Here is a 22364-nt window from a genome sequence, read left to right on the forward strand (position 1 = left end):
ACTCATCGTCACTTTCAGAAGCGACCCCAACCTCTTTTCCGCGGAGCCGTCTGCGCCATGCGCCATTGCCTCTGCCAGCATCTTGCACTGACTCACGTGCGGAACTTGCATGTCGCCGGGATCATCCCGCCGACATATGACGAGGACCAAACGAAGGAGTGGGTGCAACTGTTCAGCGGCTTGAGCAGTCTGACGACACTCGGCACGGCCGGACTGGCGGCCTACCGACTCCCTGACATGCTCAAGGCGAAGATGTTGGACGACAGCGACCGGCTTTGCTTGGGCACGCTACAGCGCGCGGAGGTGGAGGCTGTCAGCTTTGGTGTGACGGAGACGTTTCGGCGCGGGGAGCCTGGAGACTTCACGGAGCAGCTGGTGCAGAGTCTCGTGATTCGGGCGCAGGAGACCTCGACGCTGGCGACACTTGTAATCAAGCGGTCGAAGTGCGTGGACCTGCCTGATGTCAAGATGCTGGAGAAGTTCGTGGGGAGTGTAGAGTGGGACGGAGTTGTCGATGCAGATTCAGGTCAGGAGGACTTCGAGCTGAACTACTATTGAGCGGCGGCGCGCTTGCTGCAGCCCGTCATACGACCGCGGATATATGATGATTTTTCCTCCAGGAAGGATCCGATCTCAATGATTATAGGCACATGGATCCGGCCACGATGAGCTCCGAATCAGAGCGACCTACTATGTTCTTGCAAACATCCTTGCTACGCTGCATCCCTCAGCGTTCCTTCCCGCAGTTGGAGTTATACTGGTGGAAGCGCCGAGTTTTCCCTTCGCACGATGGGCCACTGGCAGAGGTTAGTGAGTACGTTCCAGCCGATACCCGCTTTCGCGCAAAATGCTGGCTGATGGCTGGCGCAATGACCAAAACTCAGTGAGTACCGCGACCCTTCCCCAGAGTGGATAGTCCAGAGTTACTGACAACTTGGAGCAGCATGACGCTACTCGTTCCCATGGTCCAGCGTATACGCATAAATCCCAAAGAGGCCGCTTGCATCGTGCAATAGTTCGCTACGTGCAACCTCTTACAATTTGCTACCTTCTACAAGTCATTCATTGCGCTTCTCGATTGCTTTCTCGATCGCACCCTGCTCATTAGCCCATACCGGCCTCGCGATCCGGAACCCATCACCGACGCGCGAGTACGAGATGTCGCCCAGGCGCCCGACGGGCTTGAATTTTGCTGGATCGACGTTCCCGCGCTCGTCCAGCACGTTGTTGCGCACATGGATGTATTTGACATGTCCGAGAATCATCGTCGTCGTGTTCGCGCCGGATTCCGGGTCGACGATGTCGATAACTTGGAAGAGCTGTGAAGACATCATTGTTAGGCCTGTTCTGACGCGTTGAGATTGTACGTACCTCGCATTCCATGCTGAACGCGCTCTCCTTGACGCGTGCGGGCTTGACGTGAATCTGCGCGAATATTTTGTGAATATCTGGGGAGTGCAACATGATGAAGTGCCGGGGCACGTACACTCTTTTCCTTGGTGAGACCGCTGATCGGCCATTCGCTCACGCCCTCAGGCGCGTCTACGGATGCGACGTTCGCAGCCTCGACGAACGGTTCGCTGATGATGTTCACAGTGAAGCCCTTGGTGGCCTTGATGTTGCTCGTTGTGTCCTTGACGCGCTGCGGGCCGTTGCTGCAGCAGATCGAGACGAGGGGTGGACTGGATGTGACCTATGGGTTTGAATGAAGAGGCTTATCTGCGCTTCGAATCATATATTCGCACCATATTAAACCAACTGTTGTGCCTAGGTTAGCCAATGTCATTGTCGGGAATATTTCGCAATCACCTAAACGGTGCGAGATTCTCAGCCCCACTCTCTGACAACGTTGATACGAATGCGATCGGGCGAGGGACGATCCCGCTGATCATGAGCGTATACAGCTTCCTGCGCACGAGGAAGTGTGAGGATACAGCGCGGGATCGAAAGAACGGTACAAAGAAACCTACAGCTTGTCCTCCTTCGCGGTGTCCACCACCTTCCAGCCAGCCTTCTCTCCTTCTATCCATGCCTTACCTGCCGGCGTGTCTGCGATCTTCTGACCGTAGGTCCACTGCGGGTTCGGCGAAAGCGTACTCTGGTACGCGAACGAGCTGTTGAACGGTGGGCTATCGGCAGCCATATCTGCGGTGTGCGATGCGCTGATGCTTGGTCGATTGGACAGGCTTATGTAGGCTTTGTAAGGCGCGTATTCAGACCTTTCGAGCGTCTGTTAATCGAGCGCGTTCCCTGCAACTTATCGAGCAGACGGGGCAAAGCTCGGAGTCCGTGGACTGATAGCCTCGGGCCCGGGATTCGGGAAGCGTGCGTGTGCTGATTGGTGAGACCATACCTCGCGGAGTGATGCTAACAGCTATGCTGTGCGAGGAAACCCCCGTAGCAGCCTGCCGCGCCATGCATCCTGCACGAACGCACGCCAAAAGGTGGGGGGTCTTTGTTGCTCGTTTCTTTTCCTTTCCGGAGGTGTCCCCACGAGCAAAGAGGATCACGACAACGGACTACGTTCGTGTAAGTTACAAGTCGAGTACATAATTACCCGGTATCCTTGCGCTGCATATCATCCTTCCCTACGCCCACCGGAGCAAGGCTAAGCATGTTCGACTGACACCCCAATAACGCTTGACACTCACCGATATCGTACATGCACCTAGATGTCACCCAAATATTGCCGCTCCCCTTCCAAAACCTACAGCTTCGCCTTCTTCTCGACAGTCTCGATCCACTCCTTCAACGCCTCGTTGATCTTGTCTGGGGCCTCTAGCTGGAGCCAATGGCCCGCATTTATCTCCTTCACTGTGAGATCTGAACACAGCTGTTTAAACGTCGGTAGCGCAAGCGCAGGCGGATTCACAGGGTCCTGCTTCGCACTAGCGTAGAACACTGGGAGCGGAAGGGTGAGTCGTTCCTGGGGGATGCCTACTACGTCTGTGTGAGCGAGAATTTGAGCAGTGAATCGGCTGGGATCTCGCCCTTGTCGTCCTCTGCGGCGAGACCGCTGAGGATCAGCTTGTACCAATTCAGCGCGCCGCCGAGCCCAACATTGACGATCATGTCTGTCAGATGCTGTTTCATCTGCGTGAAACGCCAGCGTAAGTCCTCGGTCGCCGAAAACGAGAGCATAGCGGTCAAGGTACAGGTGGCAGTTGCCCATCATGGATGAGGCAAAGCGATGGTGGAGCATGGAGAATGGTGCCCGGCAGGAAGGTCGTCCAAACACATGCAGAGTATGATGGAGACGCTCGTGGTACTGTACTGATTGATTGGTATACAAGATGAAGTTCACCCCTGCCAGATCATTGAACTCTACCGAACGTGGCTGCCCGGTTCAAGTTACGGTCAGGCTGGCTTGCCACAGGCGCGTCGATCGCATCCATTCGGAGCCACCAAGTCCACCGCTTCTGAGACGCACTTAGCAGCCCGATTTGTTCGGCGTGCAAATCCAGCCTCTGATTGATGACCGACACGATAGAGGCCTCAGAAATGCTGAATACTCCGGAGACGAATCACAGGGCGGCGATGCATCGAGGTGGATTGGGCAGAGAGGAGCTGGGCGGTGAAGAGTCCAGGGCAGCCGCGTGGTTCCAGGGTAACAGGGCGGGCACAGTGATGTTGCGAACGATGCTACAGCACGAAAACTCACCTCCGGAGTCACGTAGGTGGCTACCGGCATCTCCTTATCTGAAAGTAGTGCCGCTTTGGCCGCCCCAGGTACGCAGAGATCTTCCTTCCAAGTCGACGGGTCTGCAGGGTGAATGAGCCCGAGCGTCGACTCCAACTAAGCAACACAGCAAGTCAGTCGATTGTGGCATGGCAGCGAACATGGGGGTCAGGAGCACTGACGTGGTCCTTCATGATCTGGTCAGTACCCTCTTCGACGAAGAACCTGGCGCATCTTAGAACGAGGTCCACCGTAAGACCAGGTATAGCTGCTCACCGCCAATAACCCTTAGGCTCGTAGCCGATGGCTCGCTTGACCGTGGCCATGGCGGTCTCGTAGTTGAAGTTCGCAAACGACGGTGTGTAGCCGACCGCGAGGAATGCGAATGCGAGGAAGCGCTCTCGGTAGTGTACAGCCAGATGAGCTACGAGAGGTGCACCCCTGCGAGCCAAGCACTCGGTCAGTATGCCTGGATATACAGACCAATAGCGAGCATCCTCTGAGCCAATTGCTCTGGCTGAACTTGGGACGCATATAGCCCGCTGTACTGTCTCCCCAGCAGTGCGACCATATCGCGTCTCAACAAGACATGCAGCGAGGTCCTTGCCAACTGAAGGACTCACCAGTCATGTCCTATCACAATCGCCTTGCTCACGTTCTCCGCGTCCAGGATGTCAATCACATCTGCGCACACGGTGCTGTGCTTGTACAGGGCTGTATCTGCTGGCTTGTCCGTGCCACCGTAGCCCAGCATGTCAGGCGCAATGATTGCGTGGCCCTCCGCCTTGAAGAACGCGACTTGGTTGCGCCAGTCATACGACGTTGACGGGAAACCGTGCACGAACAGAAGGGTCGGTTTCGACGCGTCGCTGGACGAGGAGTAGTAGCTGTACTTGATGCTGCGCTTGGTGGTGATTTCCTTGTACGACGCACGGTCCATCTTGATGCTGGGGAAGGACAGGCAATCGTAGAATGAGATGCTTTAGTACTGCGTTTTCGCGATTTCCAGGTGTCCGCGTCAAACTGGGCTCCGGTCAACTGACCTTGCTCGTGCAATCCTTGCCCAGGATGAGGGCAAAGCACCGGTACTGCCGCCATGGTACCAGAGATTGACGGTGTCGAGATTTACGCGCGCTGAGGACGTTGTGAGGAGGTTACGCAAAGGCTATGATCGCGCGGTGCTGCTGGAGGCAGTCCAAGTTCAAGCGCGCGCTATACGCCTTGACCTTGCCTGCGACCCGGGTGCGCGCCGCTTGCCTTCCTACGCCCCTTCACGGTCGTTGACCAATCCGACTATATGCTCTATGCCTTTCAGAGGTCATCAACAGGTTTCGCGTACGATGTTAAGGAGGGAGTCTAGCGTAAGCTACCAGCGCATAGAGCCCGAAGCTCAAGTTACGCAATCGCCAGATGAACGGGCCATCGTCGGCGTAGCAGTCGTAAGCAAAGTACATTCGCTACCACCATGTCGTCGCAATTGCAAGAAGTACTTCTAGTGGGTCTCGGCGCAATAGGAGCCGTCTGTGAGTCGCAGAACCGTCCACGCTGCGAGTTTGTCTCTGAGAGGGAACTTGATCGCACGAAGACTCGTGGGTCCTGAAGCGAAGTGGCCAAGCGCATGTAACAGTCGTTGCACGGAGCAACTACCAGTCGGTGAAAGGTGGTGTATACGCCTAGCCTAGCGGCTGTATACTGACCTCGGCGGAAGATGAGGGGCTACACTTCCTCAGCCACAAGCTCGGCGAACATCGAGGATGGAGGCCTGACCGACGTGGGTACACTCGTTCGCCTCCTGCGAAATGGTTCTGAACTCTTGTCCGCCAGTGTGCCGCTCTGTCGCAGAGGCAGCGGATCGGCCATATAACTACGTGGTAGTCACTACCAAGGCAATCCCGGAGCTGACCCGCACTCCAGCCCTCCTCGCGCCCCTTCTTTCGTCGCCATACTCGGATCACTATCCTCAGCCGACGTACGTGTTAATGCAGAATGGACTCAACGTCGAAGTCGACCTATACGAGGCACTCAAGAAGCTAAAGCCGAATGAGGAGCCGAGAATCATCACCACGGCAGTTTGGATCGGTGCGGGCATGAAGGACGGTAACGTCGTCGAACACACCCCCGTGGAACACAATGACTTCGTCAGCCCTATCGCGTGCTACACAACTGAGGTATGACTCAATCCTATCTAGGACCGCGTCTCGCTGGGTGTCTACCGCCCATCGCCGACAGCCACAAAGAACACGCCAGAGGAAAGCGCCCTCCTCTCCGACTTCGAGCGCATCCTCGCCGCAGGCGGCAGCCAACCCTCGATCGTCCCCGAGATCCAACGCGTCAAGTACAGCAAGAACTTCTGGAACGCCTGCCTCGGGATCACCGCCGCCCTCACCCGTTTCCCGCTCACCGCCATCTTCCGCCCGCCCCACCTCGAGCCCGGTGCAGCGCCGTCCGCCTCTGCCACACCGACTCTCCGACCCGGCGAGATCTCGAGCGCGTCACCTGCGATCGCTGACTACAGCATCCCGGCTATCCGCGCGGCGATGCAGGAGGTCTACACGCTCGGAACGGTGCTCTTCCCCGACAGCGAGGACGGCCCGGGGCTGGACCCGGAGGTGGTGGAGAACACGCTGCGCAACACGGCGCGTATACACGCGAGCCCCGACGCGAGTCACCGCGCGAGCACGCTCGTGGACGTGGAGAGCGGGCGCCCGACGGAGGTGGAGGTCATCCTCGGTGAGCTCGTACGTATGGGCCGGGCGAAGGGCGTGGCTATGCCTGTGAGTGTGATGTGTCGCTTGAATTGTTCGGCGAGAGCTTACGCGAGTGTAGCGGCTCGAGACGCTGTATGCGCTCCTCTTGATCGTGCAGAATCAATTGTTGCGGCGAGATGGCGAGACGAAGCCGTTGTGAGTGCTAAGGGGATAAGCTTTAGAGCTGAAGCCGGTGAGCGATCGGGTGAGCATTATGCTTTATCTGTTGTTTCTCGCTGCCGTCGTGACCGACCTGTGTTCCAGTCTTGTCGCAGCTATTGCGGGAACGATTATCATTCGGCGACATACACGGGACACACAGTTCGGCGACTACATACTCTACTGTGCATGAGAAACAGGTCGGCCTGTGGATTCAACGAGCGGTCGACATAGGTTGAGCTATTGTACAACGTGCATGCCAGTGAGCGATGAAACTCAAAATTCCTTCACACTGACACTCAGCCCACTACGGGGAAACATGAATCACTTCCCAGGCGTAGCTTCCACCGTTGCAATCGTGTTCCCCAACCAGTACCATGCAAGGTTGCTGCCATGACACATGGCAAGCGCCACGCTGTATCGCGATGACCACGTTAATGATTGAGTTTGAACGGTGCGTTGCTCGTCGAGCTTTAGGGACTTCAAGCCTCGTGTACATGACCGCAAGCTTTATCGACTGAGCCTTAGCACGCGGGCGCATATAGTATGCAGGGTCCGCGAGTCATTCGTGCGGCTGCCCTTCCACACCTCCGCACCTGCCCACGCGGGTCGACTACTCCTAGGTCCCTCGATACCAGGCTGCCGCTACACCTCCGATGTCTGCAAAGGGTGTACTGACTGTTTCTGCGCCCCAGGTCATGCCCACTGGCCTGGATCCAGATATCGCCGGCCGAGCTGTCAGCCAACTTCAGGCCTGCAAGGCGGAGTTCGACGCCTGGGCCGAGGATATCGATAGCCTAGAGTAATCATCTCTCCCTGTCTGCTAAGTTGCGCTGATCCTCCATGCGTTATGACTTGGACAGTCTGAAGCGGATGCCGGGGGCGTCCGCGGTGGTGACCGCGATACACAACGCGCAGGGCACTACGCTCACCGCCGCGCTGCGCGTCGTCGATGACTATCGCAAGTTCTGCGCGCTCGTCGAGGAGAATCTCCGGGACGCGAGTTACGACCCTTCCGGCGAGCTCAGATTCGATCAGCGCATCCTCACCGCCGGGGAATATACCCGCTCCTCTTCGGCACAACTCTGCGAACTCATTCGTGAGTTGCAAGAGATTCTCGGGGATCTCAGGAAACAGGTGGAGAGGCTTGGGCAGGAAGAGAAGAAGAGGAAGGGGTGGTTTGGTAGGCTCATGGACCGCTTTCTGGGTGCTGTCGAGGCGATTGCCCGAGCGGTACTAGCAAGCCTTGGGCTGTTTTCCCCCAACGGCGCTTTTGCGTCGGCCTTCGCGTCATTTGCGGGCCTTGCGGATAGCGCAGGTAGGTCATGCACGGTCTCATGAGAACACGGGCCGCTGGACAGAACCTAACGTCAACCTTCGCAGGCGCTGCCGCGAAGAACGCCGAGATTCGAGACTTGTTGGACAACATTCGCCACCGCGTGGTACAAGGCGTCCCTGGCGCACAGAAGTCCATGACTTCCACTCTATCCGACCAAGAACTTTTGCGGACGCAAGTCGCACTGCGTACAAAAAGGATGCGGACGAACCCTCAGGATGCCCAGAAGGCTGCCCAGCAGTGGCAAGTCATGACTCTACGATACGATCGCATCGCGAACCAACCTAGGTAGTGCCTCCTACGCCGCTACCCACTGTCCTCGATGAGTCGTGTCCGCAGCAGTATGTACAGTTGTACGCATTCTCTGTCGAGCAACTGACAGGAACATCGCTTTGAGGCGTTTGAGCGGCTTCGGCGTATGAAGGAGCGAGAGGCCGGCGATCACAGGAGTAAACAGGTGGTAATGCGCGTTCCTCATGGGGTGTGATCTCCAAGGATAATCCTCGTGTCAGTGGGCCGAGGCGGGGACGCGATGCGACGGAGGCAAGAAGGGGCAGTGAGCACAGCAGTCGGTCTACTGCGCCAGCCGATGGATCTACGCGTCAAATTCATTTCGATCTCAGACAGCACAGCGTAAGTGATATTCGGGCTCCGAAATGGCAACGATAGCACTCTCCGAGCTTAGTAAGCTGTGTGTTGATGAGTCATCAGAACAGCCAACAGCCCGGGTGTCGAAGCCATGTCGAAGCCCCTCCAAAGACCAATTGCGACTCGGACAGGAAGGACCGCTCTCACTCGAGGATATTCGTGGGGACTCGGAGTCCAAGGGAGTCCACCGCTGGCTGACTGAGCTATGCCGCGGACCGCGAACGGGGACGTGCGCAGCAGGGCGGCAGTCAAAATGGCGCACAGCCTCCTACGGTGGTCCGCGGCGCATCCCACCGCCGCCCCGCCCCCTCTGCACGTGGAGGCGCTCCCATTCGCCGCGAGGCTCTCGTCCGTGCTGCGAAGCACTGCATTGTCCGCCTGCTCTCTCGTGTTCGGAGCATGACTACCGCGGTATTGACTCATGGCATGTTGTTGTTTCCTGACTTGCCGATGCACCCGGCTAGGTCCCCGACACCGAGTCACCGGCCGTATATAAGGCCCCGAGCTCGTTCCAGTGGCGACACCGATCCGCCCCTTTGTTTTCTGACACTCCTCCTCTCCCGTTCTCGCTCTTACGACTTACGACCAGCCTCCTCCCAATGACCCGCCTTGCCTCTCCGAAGACGGCCAGAATGCAACAGTTGTCGAACGAGCATGATCAGGAGCGCAACTTTCGGGCGCTTGACCGCATCCTCGCCCGAAGCTTCGTCCGGGAGCTCCTGCGCCACCGTGCCAGACAGCCTTCCGGACCGCCCACGGACAGACTGCTACGGCCTCGGTGAGTCGCTCTGTGCTGACCTACATGTCCTATCCCTGACTTCGCATCCCAGGATGGACCTCTGCGATGAGCCTGCGAGCGCTTACATCGTCGCCACTCTCGAGCTGCCCGGACTCAAGCAAGAAGACCTCTCCGTGCGGATAGAGAACGGCCTGCTCGTCGTGCAAGGCGAGCGACGCTTCCGCTCGCTCGCGCGCACCCCGAGTCGCAGCCTCGCCGCAAGCCCCAGCCCCGACCCCGCCCATGCTGGACAAGGTCCGGTGGCGTCCACGAGTGCCCTCGCCCGCGCCCAGTCGGCGGAGCCGGCCTCCCGCGCAGGCTGGCCGGATGCCCAGCAGGGCCTGCCCTACGCGTATACGACCCAGGAGATCAAGTACGGCACGTTCCAGCGGACGCTCGCTCTCCCGCTGGGCACGCAGGTACGTCGTGTGCTGCCCCACCTCGGTTCCTCCGCGGCTGACTTGGTGTTCTCCTCGCATGCAGGTCGGGCACGTACGCGCGTCGCTCACGGAGGGGATGCTCACGCTCTCGTGGCCGCGCAATCCGCACGCGGTGCCGGTCCACGCCGCCGGCCAGGACGACGCTGCCAGTGCGAGGGCGAGAGAGCAGCCCGGATCCGTCGGGCGATCCGGCTGAGACGTGTCGCGTCGTTTGAGCATACCTGTTGCCAGCCCCGCAGCTGCAACGCCGTATGACTCATCCGGCGGGGCCTCCGTGCCGGACGCATACACGCATACACGCATACACGACGGCTTCACTTCGTGCCCGGGCACTGGGCCGGACGGCTGACGCGTCCGTGCGGTGGCCCACGCACCCCCCACTCTGTCTCTTTCTCGTTTATGTTTCCGTCATGACTCTCATGCCGCGCTCGCAGCCGGACCTTCGTCGTTCTATCTGCCTCCATGTATATCTGATCTTGGTCACCGTACTCCCGCGTTTCTCAGTTATTGGTATGTATCACTTCCGGCTGTCCCGTACCCAAATGTACCCTACCCTCAGATTGCGAATAATCTAGATACCGTTGCACTGCTCCGCAATGCCTCTTATGGACAGAGCTTCAATCAACTGCCCCCGTAAGGCAAGACGTGCTAGCGTGTTTCGGTACGTGCGCAGTTGACAGATGTTGGCACGGTGCACGCCTGTCGTAGTCACGGTGAGTAGAGCCTTGAATCGAGTCATGGTGCATGCAACATCGCAGCTAAAACAGGGGAGTGCTAGTGCTAGTGATGAGTCGGTGCGACTCACAGTAGCATGGACAGCAACGCACGGTACGGTCACCGTAACGGTATTGCGTGATTATCCCCGTTCAGTTGTGAGACGCCTTTGTGTATATGTGTACAGTACCAATACGCTAACGATCCACCGATAGTCATCCTACATACAGGGTCGGGCGAAGGCAAACTGAAGGTGCAAACACGAGTCCATAGTAGCGATCAGTGTGTAGCGACCAGACACTTCTCAGCGTGTACAACCAATTGCGGCCCCTCCTCAGTGACTTTGCTGTAGAAGTACAGGTGCCAAAGGTGATGCATCTCCAGGTGCACCTTGCCCAAAGTCTTGACGTGGGCACCATTGCTCATGTGTCCCATCCTGTTCGCTGCGTCCAGCACCCGATCCCGCTTCATGAGCACAATGTGCTCTCGTGACGTCTTCAGCTGCTCATCGACTTGTCTCGCCTCTTGCTCCAACCCATTGCGGAACTCTCTCAGCTTCCGCTGGACACCCTCGATTTGTTTTGGGAGATCCTTTTGAAGCAAGTGCACGATGTGCGGATGATGGCTCACAACTTTGGCGATCAAGTTTGGTATTACTGTGCGAATATATGTGAGACCGGCGATCCATGGAGAGTATAATTGGTTGGAAGATGTTAATATGACTCACCGTCTCTAGCCTTCTTCAGCTCCTTCTCGACCCATACATCAAATTGCGGGGCGATGGCTTTCACGAGCTCGTGAACGATGTGACCGGCAGGATGAATTTTGATGACGACCAGCGCGGTCTTGACGATAATTGCCAGGACGATCTTCAGTGCACGAAAGAGCTGTTCATGCCACCCATCTTTCCCATTTTTCGTCAGAAAGCATGTGAGCTTCGTGCAAAAGTTTTGCGAGGCGACCTCCAGATCGTCGATCCGCGGAAACAACGCCACAAATGACTTCCGGACTTCTTCTCCTGCGCAAACCACATCGTCTCCCGGGTTTTCACTCAGAGGCACGCCCATGTCCACTCGGAGCCGGGTTGCCAACTTTTGGCAGAACGTCCTGTGCTTCTCGATGGCTGTCTCGGACTGCTTGAGAACCGTATCTGTACGCTCCCCCACCTCCAGGATTGCCACCAGAATGTCTTTGTATTCCGGCTGATCACTGTCGTGTCTGTAGTTTCTGGAGTCAGTTTACGCCGATGCGCTATCAACTTGAAGTGGCTGTGTTACGCACCCCGCATTCTCGACTTCAGATTTCCAGTCATCGAAGCGTTCCTTGCACTTCTTCAGCTCGTCCAGCGGACACGAATCTTCGTCGGGTCCTACATGCTCTTCTTTAGGCGCTTTCTCATGCGTGATCTCTTTCGGATGTTTCCCCTAGGGCGAATTATTATTGCTGTCTCGATAGTAAGTCCACTACGAGGACTTACAGTGTGAGGATGTAGGACATCTTGCAAAAGGTGCATCGTATCGTGAATTTTCTCCTAGAGCGAGGTATCATCGCTGCCATCCTTGACAGCAAGTTCACTACGAGGACTTACACCCATGTGAGGATGCATCAGATTTTGAATCATATGGCTGGTCATGTCGTCGTGAAACGATACGTGACTACTGGGTCGTGGATCAGGCAGTAATGAGACCTAGTAGGCTTGCGTGGTAATTGAAGAGACGATTAGAGGAAAATGAAGTTGAAGTCAACTAGCCTGAGCGAGAATGCGGAAGAGATATCGCTGTAGCGTCGCAGTCGGGTACTGCATTTTATATGTTGCAGAACGGTCGGACGGACCTGCATTTTTGTGTCCTGTACGTCGTGTAGTGACCCTGAATTGAAGACCGTGCAGAAATTAACACGATGCGATGGTGTGTCAAAAACATCCGTGGCACACTGGAAATCGCCAGTTGGCCTGCTGGAATCAACCACAGTAGCCCTGAAGTAAATTTCCGAAGACTGCCCCATGCATTCGCCTGCATGAACGAGACACTGCTATCAGTTGGCGCCCAGCCCCATTGAACATTCTTTTTTTTTTTTTTTTTTTTTTTTTTTTTTTTTGGAGGGCTATACGCGGCGTCCTGCACTTGACAATGGGTCAAGCCAGGGCAGCCAGCCAGCTAGCGGGTTCCCCCGCGGGTGCTTCCAAGGATCGAATAAAAAATGCATTTACGCACGGCCGGCGTCCGGCCCGTGTGGGGCTCTTCACCCAGCGTCCAGGGGGATGCGGAGCGAAATACCCACTAAAACCTGCGGTTGGGTGGTCCAGTCTCGGGGTAGAGCAGACTCATCGTGTATCACGCCGTTCCAGGTGCTAAGCACAGTTAGGGCTGGGATCGCGATACGTCCGAAACGGCGGTGTGTCATAGCTTTGTCGCGGTGTAATCTCAGGTTGATCATGGACAGCCAGCGGCATCGAACGCTCGCCGCGGAGTGCTGCCAGTCGTCCTCGTCCGCATGTGCGATCACCCGCTCACACCGAAGTTTCCATATGAGGAAGGCGGACTCGGAGATGAGAATGCGCCAGAGGCGGGATGCGCCCTCTCGCCGGGTGCGTTTCCCCGGGCGTGTCCAGAAACGCGATCCTATACTGAGGATTTCAGCTAATGCCGGTACCTCCCAGGGGAGCTTTTTCCTCTCCCAGACTTGTTGTGCGAGCTCCCAGATTACACTCTGTCCCGTGGCACGACAGGCGAGGAGGATATGGAACAGGGATTCCTCCTCCCCACACGCCGCACACCGCGCGCGGTCTTCGTATCCCGGTATCTTCGTCCAGTAGGGTCCTATACGGTGCGCGCTATGGACCGCTTTCCACAGGAAGTCGCTGACCGGTCGCTGCAGGTCCCGCTGACGGATGCTCCGCCATAGGTCTGCCGGCCGAGGGTCCTTGAAGCCCGCCTCCGCCATGGCCGCCATGCACTCAGCGACGCCGGCGACCGTACGTCGACGGTCTTCTGTTTTAGCGGTTGCTCGTATCCCTGCGTAGGCGAGTTTTTGCGTGAGGAGCGCCAACCGGACTCCGGACAGGTCGAAGGCTGCTTCTCTTTCTAGGTCGGAGTCATGGGGGTCACCGCGCTGAGCACCATCGGTGAGTAGCAGGGATGCACGGTTTATCGATCCCCACTCTGAATCAGTCCCTGCTCGTTTTAGATATGTCGGCGCACACCGTCGGCGGAGTGAGCTCACTAGGGCGCGGAGTTCTTCCGCAAAACGGGTTCCTATCCACCCAGAGTCCTCCCAGGAGGCCAGGTGCGTGGTGAGGGCCGGTACCAGAAACTTTGACCCACAGATGAGGTGCAGGGGGACATCGAGCGGCACCAGGCGCGTGGTCACTAGGGCTGCCCGGAGCTCACCCTCTATCTTCCTATCTCGTGGGTTCCTGCACAGGAACGTGACTATCCGGTTGTGATGGTGTCCTTGGCCGAACCAGACCGCGGTATCGGTGTCCGCTAGGGGCAGCGGGTCCACTGCCAGGTATGGGCGCCCGAGGGTCAGGTATGCAGTCGTGGACTCCTCCGTGACCACTCTCCCGGCTCGGCGCCGGATTGCAGGGGGAAGGTCATGCACGGTTGGGTCTACGAAGGCTCGGAAGGCTTGGGATACACCTCCACGTTCAGTCACGGTGGGATCGAAGACGACCTCCTCCCCCGATTCAAGTGCTTCAAAGTTCGCGTCGTGTCGCCTCTTCGTCAGTGAGAGGTTATCCCTGGGCGACTCGTCGGTGGGGTTCCATTTAGGTCGGATCAGGCTTAGGATTCTGGATGCAGCGAGGCAGCATGCTGCGGGGTGAGGGCATCCGAGGCCAGCGTCCGTAGAGCATTCGGCACAGTCGCAGTTCGCCGGCGTTTGTGGCCTACCGAGGGCCCTATGTCGTTCCGCCAGGCGGAGCAGGTCTGTGACCCGCAGGACGTTATGCACTGTCCTCAAGCAGTCGCTCACCTTTGTGTTGTTCAGCCGGCGTAGGTGTCGTTCAGCGCCGAGGTGGTACCATGCCGGTAGGGTCCCTTTCAGTTCATTTGACAGCTTGATGGCTTCAAAACTGATGTTGTACTTCCTGCTCACTCTGAGGAACTTTGTCAGGTAGACCGGTAGGGGTGATCTAGAGTGGGCAGCGGGGGTCCAGGTCTGGAGGAAGGAATTAATCTGGGCTGGGCGTCGGATGGCACCGGCATCTGCGGTCACGGCTTGGTTTAACAGCGCGTCAACGGCGAAGGCCCACATTGGTCGCGCAGGGGTGAGTTCCAGATATCGTTTCACCCACGTGAGCTCAATCGCTTCATTTCTAGCTCGGAGATTGAGTAGGCTGAGGCCACCGGCCTCCACCGGTCTGTACAGGGTGTCTATGTTTACGGGTCCAGGGCGGGGCGTGCCCCACATAAACTCCCGTATCATCTTTGTCAGGGAGTCTTCTATTTGTTTGGGCATGCCTTGTACCTTCGTCAGGTATTGGGACATTCCCCCCGGGCCCATTTGAACAATGTGCCGTTTCCCGGCCAGGGACGGGTGGCACCGACCCCATCTTTCCAAAAAGTTTGTAACTTTCGTCAGGATCGGGGACCAGACGGCTGACTCGTCTACACCATTCCCGATCCAGGCGCCGAGGATGCGTACCGCCTCCCCGTCCGCGGCGATGTGGACGAAGAGCGGGATCACATCGTCGTCACGGTCGCCTCCCAGGCGCCGAGTCTCTAGGACGGACGCCCGGTATTCTGGACTACCTACAGGTATGACTTCTGTCTTGTTGTCGTTAAAGCGCGCCCTTGACGCGGCGCACCATTTCAGGAGTATGCGCCATAGGTCAGACCAGGAGTCAGAGGCGGATAGGTAGGTTGATGTGTCGTCCGCGAAAAGGGTCGTGACTAGTCTTTCCGCTGCTCCGGGGATCGAGAAACCGGTAATGTTTGATGTTCGGAGCATGCAGGCCAGGGGCTCGATCGCAATTATGAAGAGCAGACACGACAGGGGGTCGCCCTGTCGTACTCCGCGTATGACTCGGAAGAAGGTGCTGCGTTCACCATTGATAAAAATGACCGTTTCGGCCTTCTCGTACAGCCTCTTAACACGCCCAATGAAGGTGTCAGAGAAACCGAAAGCTTTGAGGGTGACCCAGAGGTAGTCGTGAGCGACTTTGTCATATGCTTTCTCTTGATCTAAAGCGACTATTGCCCCGTTCTCCTCCACCGCCTCGCAGTAATCTGTCATGACCCGGGCCAGTTGTGTCTGGTCCTCGATGTGTCGACCCGGAACAAAACCGGCTTGGTTTGGGTGGACTATTGCGGGCACGATCGCCCCTAGGCGCGTCGCCAGGATTCGGGTATAGAGCTTGTAGTCAGTATTCAGGAGAGTGATGGGTCGGTAATTACTGATATCTCTTCTGTCGCCCTTTTTGTAGATCGGGCACATCCAGCCTTCGGTGAAGCTCGATTTCTCGTCCAGTCCATATTCATCGATGTCTTGGTAGACCAAGGTAAGCATCTCAATGCAGTTAAAAGCGTCCGGGTTCCGGTGGCTGTCCCTTTGGAAGCGTTCATGTAGGCTCTTCCATAGCTCATAGGGCAGGCCGTCCAGACCCGGCGCCTTCCCAGCTTGCGACTTCTTCAAGGCTGCCAACACGTCGTCTTCTGATATCCTATCGTCTAGGGGGGCCGTTTGGGCAGCGGTCAGTGGGGCGGGAAGTACCGAGAGCGCTTCAGTGATTATCGCCTCCCGCCGTTCACTGGGACCTTCGTCCGCCAAACCTACACGTTGTATGTGGTCATGATAGTCTCGGGCGAGTTCTGCCATCTTACTGGACCGCGTCTCATAGGCCGGGGGGGTACTCGCAGGGATTTGGAGTGAGTACATAATATCTCTTGGTTTCTTGTCTTTATTTATTCGAGACCAGTAGGCTGACGGGGTCTCTGCGTTCAGGGCGTATCTCGCCGATATCGTGGATCGGGCCGCGTTATTGCGCTTTTTCAGTAGGTCACATAAACGGTCCGTGACGATTGCAACTTCCGTTTGGGCTTGGGGGTCAGTGGCATAGTCATCCTGGGCTTGCATCTTGTCCAGGGCTGATTGCAGACGTCGTATAGCGGCGTCAAGCTTTGGGGCGCGGAGTTTCATGCGTCTCCTCGCCGCGTCTACTACGTCCTTTTTGAAAGCGGCGAAAACAGATTGCGGGGTCGTTCCTTCGGAGCGATTCTGCACCTCGGAGTGTGCTTTCATAAGGGTGAGGGCAGCGTCTCCGCGTAACATGATGTCCGATACGAAGTCGAAGTCAGACAATAAATGTGCGGGTAGGGCCCATCGACCCTTTCCAATATACGGGGCCTCGGCCGCACTGATTCCGGCACACACAAGGCGGTGGTCTGTTGGGACTCCGGTCGACCCTATGGACCAGATCGTTGAGGCTAGTAGAAGTGATTCAGTTGCGTATATGCGGTCCAGTCGTGATCGTGACAGGCTTCCTCTCTGGGGATAGGAGAAATCCTTCTGCGTAGGGTGGGTCACTCTCCAGCCGTCTTGGAGGTGCAGGTGCTGAAGCAGTCGTTGTAGATTATCAACTTGGTGCTGCGGGTCTGGCCTTGCCGGGATGCGATCCACCGGGTCTTCCACTACATTGAAGTCTCCGAGTACAACCTCCGGCGCGGCTAGGTGTAGCGCTGTGAGTCTGTCTTGGACCCTCCCCCAGAAGGTCGCGTTGTCTTGGGAGGAGTTCGGCGCATAGATGTTCAGCATGCGTAGCCGGCGTCCTGCATGCCAGTGGAGATCGAGGTACAAGGCGCGGCTTGGAACAACTTCCGTCATACTGACGTCCGCCACGTCGACCAGTTCTCTGTTGAGAACAAAAGCTACCCCGCGCGCGTTGGTCGCGTCCGGTGCGGGGGCGTGAATGATTCGTAGTCTGCGTCCATATAGATCATGTATTTTATCCACGTGCAGATCGTCAAGATGAGTCTCTTGGAGGGCCAGTATGCCTATACGTTGGTCCCTCATAAGTTGGTTGATTTCAGCCCACTTATTTGTTGGTGCGTCCGCAGCGAAGGTGCCGCGGCCGCTAATGTTCAGCGAGCCGATGGTGAGGCCCGCCTTTGTGTGGCGACCTCTCGTACTGTGCTGGGTGGGTCGCGGAGGAGATGTGGAGCTTACCGGTTGGTTTCGCCGGGACTCCATTCGATTCATGTTTTGCCCAACGCGTTGTGGACCGGACAGCGCGTTCGACGCCTGGGCGTTGTGAACGCCGGCACTGATGGCGTCTGCGTGATCAGTGTCGGCCCTGCCACCGGGGAACGTTGCCCCGTCGGTAGGCCTAGCACAGGCAGGGGGAGTGACAGGCCTTCGGGGGCACCGTGAGGGACCAGATGTCGGTAATACTTCCGTCTGTGTGTTTAAAGTGGGTGTAGATGCCGTTGCGCAACCATTCCCCCGCTACAACGATTCGCGAGGGCGGGACGTCGCTCCTGGACGTCTCAGGTGACATGTCGGGCAGACAAACTATGCCGCCGCGACTTAAGCCTCTCGGCAGGGCAAGATCTAACAGTGCCCTTGAGCTAGATAGGAGAGAGGGGATTCCGCTTCGCTAGACAGCTTTCCTGTCCCGTTGCCGGTCAGTAAGTGTGGGCATGTCATCACGCGTCGCGGAATTCACGGAGCATTGTTAGCATTCAAAAGGTGGTGTTACAAACAAGGTGGTGTTACACGAGATACCGCGGTAGGGAGTATGTACACAATGATGGATACGGATGTAAAGCGGCTATACTGGGCATCGTACAACTAGTTCTGTCCGCCGCCGCCTCGTCCACGACCGCCGCGCCCGGCGCCGCGACCGGCGCGTCCTTGCCCGCGCCCGCCACGATGACCACCGCGGTTATGGCCTCGGCCCGTGGCGAGGCCTTGTCCGCCTGGGACCTGCACGACTCCGCCTTGGATACGGGGCCTAGGCCCGTGCCAGTCAGGAATCTCACCAAGATAACACAGACCCGTAGGGTGGTCCGTGGAGTGACAAATCGTACACCAGAGCCGGCTCGTGGTGAACTCCGGGGCGCCCGTCTGCGCGCTGCCGAAACGAAGGTGTTGAACGATATTACGGAAATGGAGCCAGGCGGTTGCGTCTGCGGTGGGGGATTGACAGTAGATTAGAGCGAGCGGCTCCGCGGTGCGCGGGTTGCGGCGCCAGGGTAGCGAGCGGACCATGATGGAGTCTAGGAGGATGTCAAAAACGTCGTCGACGTCGAATCCAGTCCAGAGTCCGCCTACAGCAGCAATGTCCTCGGCGATGAGGCCCCGGATCGCGTTCGCAATCTCATCGTCCTCGAAAGCATCTCGCACGGAGCTAGCCATACCGTCCTCGCTAGTATCACCGAAGCGTTCGATGTGTCGCCAGGCACCGAGGAAGAAGGGCGCGTCGAAGCGCCACGGCTCAAACCCCAGAGTGATCTCCGGAGCGGAGAGCCAGCGGCACTGCGCGAGGTCGTTAGCCTGTGCTTGCGTAATCCCCCGGATGATATGGAAAAAAGGCTCCGAGTTGGGCCGCTGCGGGCCGGGCCCAGGAAGAGCCGCCGTAACAGTAACGTCGTTCATCGCAAAATACCGCCTGAGCGCGGCCTTAATCGCAAGCAAACGGTCCCATACCCCAGGGTCCGCCGCGCCTACTTCTGGAATCTGAACGAGTACAGCGGGACTCACATCCTGCATCCAGGCCTCGACCTGGTCCGAGTCCATGCCACGAATACGCCAGAAGATGTCGCCACCTTCCACCCTTCTCCAGCCTCCCGTTGGCGGCCTCGTCAAGGCGTTCGGCGGAGCGAGACGGTAGGGAGGAGGGTGGTGCGGTGCGTGCGGCGGCGGCGGGATAGGCGGCGGCAATCCGGCAGGGGGACGCGGGGCACGCGCGGCAGCCCGCTGGAAGTCCGGGAACTGGTGGATAGGGGCGAGCACCGGAGGCGCGGCGGGCTGGAGGGAGGGCTGACGTCCGTAGGGAGGCGGCGGTGTCGGTGTGCGACGGATAGGGATGGGGCTCGAGGCCCACGTCTGCGCCGACGACCCGCGAGACGCGGCGTTACTGCCACCCACATCGCGCAGGACAGAGCCAGTACGGTGCTCCTGGGGCTCTGGCTGGAAGGAGGGAGACGGCGATGGGAAGGGTGTACGAGGGTAAGTGACATGCAGTGAGATCGTGCGGAGGCGGCTTGCCTGGTTCATCGCTTCTACAGGATCCGCACCGGCTACGAAGGCGTGCCCTCCGTCCGCCTCGCCCATGATTACGTCTGCCAACTCCTCGTCGGTGATGAAGGCACTCGAGTGCGGCGCGTTCTGGACGCGCGCCGTGACCGGCTCGGGTTCATCGTCGCTGAAGTCGGCCGTGGTCCTACGACGCTTCCGCGCGTCGCTAACAACGCGCCTCGGAGGGGGAGGAGGCACGTTCTCGTCCTCGTCGTCGCTGTCCGGGACCTCAAGCAGGTCGGGAAGGTCGTCGGGGGTCAGCGAGCGGCGGCGGCGGCGCGCGGGGCCTTGCCCTTCGCCTTGCGGCGACGTGCCGCGACTGTCGGGCTCGACGAGGGAGACGCGGCGGGAAGGGAGCGACCGCGTTCCGGAGTCTCGTCGGCTTCGCTGTCAGACGGCTGGAGGGGGTCGCTGCCGCCGCCATCGATCCCATCTTGAATGCGTTCACGCGGGGTGAGCTCCGGTGAGGGCGTACGCGATGGGGCGGGCTCGCTCGGCGCAGGCGAGGCGGGAGCGGCAGGGCGCCCATTTTTGACCATGTTCGCGTAGCCTATGTCGCGCGTAAATGGTACGTCTCGGGGAACAGCGACGGGAGCACGTACTAATGCCAGTGACCTTGTCCGGAGAGACCGCACGGCCCGCGGACCACGGGTTAGCCGGCGAGTCACTAGGCGGGCCATCCACCGAGCGGCGCAAGGCGGCATTGACCACAGGAAGAGCGCGTTCACCAGTACTAGTCGCGGCGACGCGGGAAGGCGGCGAGCTGCGGGGTAGAGATGGGGAACGCATTTTTAAGCAGAGAGATTGTTTTTTGGAGAGATACAAGACGAGTTTGCAAGAGGTGTAGGTTCCGTTTGCTGGCTGGTCCATTGACGGTGTTGATGTCTCGTCTTTAAGGTCGAGCGCGGGCGGCTGCTCCTGCGGTGACTTCCCATTTGAGGTGTCAAATAGGCTAGACCGCCGCTCGTATGCATTCGACTGGGATATTTAGGCCCTTTGTCCATTTAGTGTTGCCATCTGGCAGTATACATCGGTGAGTTTTTTGGGAGTGTTGATCGTTGTTGGTCCCAAATCTATTTGTGAGCTTAACAGGCCGCTGACTTGTTTACTGAGCTTAGTTGCGTAGGTTGAGTCTCCGCGTTCCATTTCTAACAGGAGCGGCGCAGCGATGCTAATATTTTGGTTGCTGTATACTCGTCGTGCACGGCGAATTCCTGGTAGTGTCTGCAGAGCGGTCTAGACACGCGGCTGTCTGGCGTCTCCCGTGAGGAGTTGTGTACGGACCTGTGGCCACGCTGTCAGAGGCGGCCGTGTTCCGTTGGGAGGTGCCAGCCAATCATCTCGAGGCAGGTGCCGGGACAGGGTTCGGCACTGGTCTGCTTCCCGTGCATCGCCGCGGGCCATCAATTGGCGTCGCTGCGTATTGTCATGTATGTCGGCATTCCAAGGTACGTTTTCTCGGGCTGTCACCGGGCACAAGCGTATATTCATGTATGGAGTTATCTGTAACGCGATCTGCCATCTCCTCCCGAGACCGTCCTTCAAAATGATCCTTTAATCTGATTCCCACCCCATCGCCGCCATCATTGGTTGCGGATTCGCGCTAGTCGCGCGTCTAGGTGTGCGGGATCCTCCCACACATCGAATTCGTAGGGGTTCTCGCCGTCCATGGCGATCATGGGGTTGCCGATAAAAGCGGGGTGTGGGTCGGGTTCTTCCGGGAGGGCGTGATAGCGCGAGGAGTGAGTGTGGCTCTCGAGCGCGCCGAGGACCGCCCAGGGAATCGGGACGCGAAGGCTGCAGAGTCGGGGCCCACCGGATATGGCGAAAGAGGCCCAGTGACGGTATAACCCGTTTAGGGAGGAGAGGCGTCCAACCCCGCTCACGTGACCAGCAGCTTTAAGGATTATTTTGGTGTTCTTTGTCAGCTGCCTCTCTGGGCGTGATGCCACCACCCATACCGCGCCGCGTCCGTCACCTCTAGCGGGTTGGTCGAAAACTTCGACTTCAAGGATGGGTTCACCTCCAACAGGGAGTGACAGGATGGGGAGGGGAGTAATGAGGATGGTGCGGGGTGTGGGGACGCCATTTGGGAGGAGGCGTCTTAGCTGGCGGTGTTCAAGGGGATTATGCTTTGTGGCTCTTTTTTCTGAGACTGTTGGGGGCATGTTGGAGCGGTGTGTGCCCTTCCATGATTCCTGGAGCCAGGTCTTAAAAACTGGAGCAGGTTGAGCGTTACGGGGCGTTACGGGCATTACGGGCATTACGTGTAGGCGTAGAGGGTGTCAGGAGCAGCGCTTATGTATGGTCAGGCTGTACTCTTTTTACGTGACAGCGGTGTTCTCACTTTTTTGGGTCCAGAGACGCTCATACTCGGATCATGGAGTAGTATGGGGAAGGCATAGGCATAATATGGTGTATGTCAATCGATTTGTTCCAGTCCTATGTGTCTGCGCTCTCGCGGTCGCTTAAGCGCGACGTTTTTCGGGGATGGCCGAAGACTGTATAGTTTACTCCTGGGGGCTGAAACCTTAGATAGATTTACGCGCCAGGCCTGAAGTAAACACCGGGCCCAAGGTAGGCGCCCGCCTGCTTACATAATATAAGGAGTGGGTGGGCAGCA

General features: G+C 58.0%; 3 protein-coding genes across 3 annotated transcripts; all 3 read right to left on the reverse strand.

Moving 5' to 3' along the window:
• Positions 1–12742: 12742 nt before the first annotated feature.
• B0H18DRAFT_894064 (ribonuclease H-like protein) lies at positions 12743–13885 on the reverse strand (the record flags this gene model as incomplete). Its single annotated transcript, XM_048041387.1, has 1 exon — positions 12743–13885. A coding segment is annotated over one exon (1143 nt), but the record flags the coding sequence as incomplete, so codon positions are not given.
• Positions 13886–18213: 4328 nt separating this feature from the next.
• B0H18DRAFT_962734 (uncharacterized protein) lies at positions 18214–20530 on the reverse strand (the record flags this gene model as incomplete). Its single annotated transcript, XM_048043130.1, has 5 exons — positions 18214–18455; positions 18499–19180; positions 19205–20040; positions 20103–20291; positions 20344–20530. The coding sequence occupies 5 exons, from the start codon at positions 20528–20530 to the stop codon at positions 18214–18216; spliced, it is 2136 nt and encodes a 711-aa protein (XP_047884713.1).
• Positions 20531–21324: 794 nt separating this feature from the next.
• Positions 21325–22005, reverse strand: B0H18DRAFT_962735 (uncharacterized protein; the record flags this gene model as incomplete). The annotated part of the gene is made up of 1 exon (XM_048043131.1): positions 21325–22005. One exon carries the CDS (start codon positions 22003–22005, stop codon positions 21325–21327), a length of 681 nt encoding a protein of 226 aa, XP_047884714.1.
• Positions 22006–22364: the final 359 nt, after the last annotated feature.

Source organism: Fomitopsis serialis (genome assembly GCF_022376445.1).
Source record: "Fomitopsis serialis strain Sig1Antser10 chromosome Unknown B0H18scaffold_390, whole genome shotgun sequence".
NCBI lineage: Eukaryota > Fungi > Basidiomycota > Agaricomycetes > Polyporales > Fomitopsidaceae > Fomitopsis > Fomitopsis serialis.